Source organism: Montipora capricornis, chromosome 13 (assembly GCF_036669925.1).
Source record: "Montipora capricornis isolate CH-2021 chromosome 13, ASM3666992v2, whole genome shotgun sequence".
Lineage (NCBI taxonomy): Eukaryota > Metazoa > Cnidaria > Anthozoa > Scleractinia > Acroporidae > Montipora > Montipora capricornis.
In genome coordinates this window covers 34,525,913-34,529,758 of record NC_090895.1, presented here as the reverse complement: position 1 = coordinate 34,529,758, position 3,846 = coordinate 34,525,913, and the positions used below count along the sequence as shown (strand labels likewise).

Genomic DNA, 3,846 nt, shown 5'->3' with positions numbered 1-3,846 from the left:
TAATTAGAGTTAACAAGTTGTTTTCCTCTTTCGAAAAAGCTGTGGAAACGCCTGCGGCTCGTGTCCCCACAGCATTTCTCGTTCTCCCAAACTTTCACTCGCGTTTCTACAACTCGATAGAAACACGGTACATGATTTCTATTTCTTAAGTAAAGTAGATGTAACTACCATCACAAAAACTTCGAACTTAGACTCGCTTTGAAGAGGAGGCAGACATGAACTCGGAAATGGCCTATTGAGTGCCCGTCTCAAGGTTCCGATAATACCACGCAATTGAATCCTTGCTCCTCATCTCTGAGCAAGCGGAGAAACACAAAATGGCTTCTCGTTTCGCTTTGCCGGTATTTATCGATAAACTCAGCTGATCATTCAACTTGCGTTGCATATACTAAAACAACTATTCACCTCAGTGTCTGTGAAAGTGGCGAATATTTACCTCGTCACTTCGCGGTTCGGTAAATATCCACCGCTATTCACCTCCACTTCGGTGAATAAATGTTTACAGTCCCTTCTTAACCGTACTCTACTAAACAACGTGAAACAATCAAATGAAAGGTTTTCATGACAAAGTGAGCCTAGAAGAAGCGACTCTTTTATTTTCTGTTTTTACTTCACCGCCTTTCGTACCAATCCGGTTATAGGGTACACTGCACATATTGTACCATGTGGTCAAGATAAAAAAATCGCGAAAAACCAACGATAGTGCATGTTTTAAAGCTACGTTTTCGTTCACGTTGAAGTTTTCTATGCCAAAACTTTCCATTAGAATTGAAGCGGCGTAAACTATACAATGATCACCAGCAAAATTATGAATGTAATCGTGAAAAATGAAGAAATGTATTCAGATGTGTTGAGCACTTACAGCACGATTATCTTTCCTCATTCGACGGATGACATGGCCCTAGGCGCTGTCGCGATTGTTACTGCCTTAATCTACCTAATATCTACTTCTAATATGTTGTCGCCTTTGTCAGATGTAACAGCGAAGCCAGCAGGGTTATTAGCAATGAGCAACTGGTTTGAATTTTTTGACTACCCGCCTTTTGAGTGGTGCATGGAAGGCGCGTGGGCCTGGGTCTATATCGGCACAGGATGGGTGGTACCATACTCTTTCGTCCACGTTCATCAATTCGATAACAGGAAAGTGCATTTGGATCAATTGGCTCACCGCAGTCGTCCCTCTGTGGATATATAAAGCTCGGCATTAGCTATGCCATCACAATTCATTGCCACCTTGGAGGAGAGTACAGCCATGAGGGGAGTGCTTACACTGCGTAGATTTGTCTTCATCGGACGCGAATTTCATAATTTTGGAAAAGAACACGTGGTTGCCTCAGGTAGGTTACTTTTTAACCACGTTTTGTTCTCTTTTTCTCACAGACAATGTTGTAAAACGCATTTAAGTATAATAACATAAAAAATGTTCGGTACAAAAATGCGTTGATTTAATTTTAGTTTCCTTCGTCAAGGGTGGCTGCAAGATTCGCCCGGCAAAAAAAATAAGTTGCACGGAACATAAATGCGATCACTAAAAAAATTTTTCTCTTTTTACAGCATAAGAAAAAATGTAGAAACAAAGTGGTCGGACTTAGTAGCAAGAAGCAAATGACAGCACTTCTGAATGAATTCCGAAGGGACGCTATTATTATTATTATTAAGCAGTAGGACACCAAATGAAACATTTTCTGTACGAATTCCTCAACGTAGCGTACTCATTACAATGCGTGTCAACATAATGAAACCAGTCAGAGATTAGCCCACTTTTCAAAAGCAGGGGAGAGCTCTACAATGCAAGAATAACAGTCGAATATAACTGATGAGCCACGTTGGAAAAGCTTATGAGCGCATCACTGAACGGAAGCCCCCCTGGGCAACTGGATTTCCGAGAAAACGTTTGGTGGATGGTGTTCGCGAAATCCTTCTAAAAATAAACACAGCCTTGGTTCATTTAAAACTAAGAACATGATGTGTCAGGATCAAAAAAGAGAAGTGGAGAAGTTTCGTCCAATCAACACGCTGCCGCTGTTGTAGCCTATTAGGCGTTAGGGTGTGAGGGGATTTAAGATGGGAAGTAATACAAAACTATTCTAATGAAAAAAATGTATGTTAGAGCGAGTTTCAATTGAGTGTCGTAAAACCAAAACCAAAGTAATTACTTTGGCCAATCAAAAAGGACGGAGACAATCCAGTAAATCAATCAAAATTCGAAGTAATAACACGTAGCCGACACAAAGCGCGGGAAAATGTGCACGCGCGAGCCACTATTGGTTTTGGTTTCACTTCTCATTGGTTGAAAAAGTGGCGCGGAAAATTTGAACCAATCACTGAGTGAAGTAATGCAAAACCAAAGCAATTCGCTAATTACTTTGGACACTCAATTGAAAACCGCTCTAGAAGTGCGGGTTATAGACGAAACATACAAGTGATCCTCGCACTCATCTTACTTTTTAGTATCAGCCCAACTAGTGAACTAATGCAAATCCTGCATTTTGATTGGCCACGCTACTAGAGGACTATTATTAATAGTCCTCGAGTAGCGAAAAAGCGTTACGCTTTCTTTCGTTTTATTCCCAAATAGTTATTTCTTTAACTTGCATTTGCTAACTTTATTATTGCCTTTTCTGTCCGACTAGTTGGGTGATACTAAAACAATTAGACCCTTTGCCCTTAAGGGCCACGGGTCAATAGCCCATTCGGCTTCGCCTCGTGGGAAATTGACCCGTAGCCCTTGCGGGCTACGGGTCTAATCGTTAATTATAGACGCCTGAAAAATCCAGGCGGCTTGAACGGGATTTGAGCTCATGACCTGTGCGATACGGGTGCAATGCTCAACCAATTGGTCTATGAAGCTACACAGTTGAGAGCAAGTCAAGAATTTGTTGGGCTCCCTGTGTTCCGGTGAAAGGATTGATGAATGAAAGAAACGTATATTAGAAGTGCATCGTAGAGGTCATGTGTTCGAATCCAGTTGCAGCGGCCTGAATTTCTCAGGTGTATTTAAAGTGACATTTCAGCTCGGATTGTCCAGATCAGTGTGAGAATCACGTCTATCTTTCGTCTAAAACCATTCTAATTGCATGATTTCGAATCGTCACACATTACGACCGTGTTTTATTGCTGTCTCCACTTCACTTCATCACCACACGAAGACGGAAAGATGTGGAGAAGAGGAGTCCAGTGGGTTATAATAGAAGAAGAGGACACTACTTGAAGTTGCTTCAATCCCCTCCCCTACTGCCGTTGTAATGTAACAAGGTAGAGACGTACCTTGAAGAGATTCATTTTCATCTTCATTTCACTAGCACACGAAAACACACACAAAAAAAAGGGTGTAGGGTGGAAGTGGCCAGTAGAATAAAAGAAAAGACACAGTACTTCCCCTCCCTTTTTCGTCATGTACTTACGTTGAGTCCTTCCTTGGTATCCCAGTCCGAAAAACAAGCAAAGCTGTTGCATGATTTCAGCGTGATAGGAACATTAGGCTTGTTAGCGTCAGAACACTTATCGCTTTGCAGATATTCGGTTGGGGTGATATCCATAACGCATTCCACTTTACGCGTCTGTTTACCATTGCCGCATGATTTGGAGCAATCCGACCATGGAGTGGTGTGCCATCTATGTCAAGTTTACAGGAAAGAAGTAGGTAAAGATGGAGTTGGTGAGTTCAAGTGGTAAATGACCAGCAGGAATGCCTTGGTCTGTTTAAGGAAGTAGCTACTTTACAAAAACGTCAACATAATTAGGGGGTATAGAGAGATATATACTGCAAAGGTATTTCCCCTTACGGTGACAATTCCGTTGCCAAGAAGGTTACGTTGCAAGAATAAACTCTCGGCGAGTTGTCCG

The 3,846-nt window shown here is 41.8% G+C and overlaps 1 protein-coding gene across 5 annotated transcripts in view; it reads right to left on the bottom strand.

Moving 5' to 3' along the window:
• Positions 1-556: 556 nt before the first annotated feature.
• The window catches only part of LOC138028512 (A disintegrin and metalloproteinase with thrombospondin motifs 16-like), a 36,593-nt gene continuing 33,303 nt past the window's right edge, over positions 557-3,846 (bottom strand). For all 5 annotated transcript variants that reach the window (XM_068876085.1, XM_068876088.1, XM_068876084.1 and 2 more), the window contains 2 exons: positions 3,405-3,615; positions 557-1,181 (listed from right to left, as the gene is read on the bottom strand). In XM_068876085.1, the coding sequence (XP_068732186.1) occupies positions 951-1,181; positions 3,405-3,615 (442 nt within the window). In that variant the 3' untranslated portion in view covers positions 557-950. The remainder of the gene's footprint in view (positions 1,182-3,404; positions 3,616-3,846) is intronic.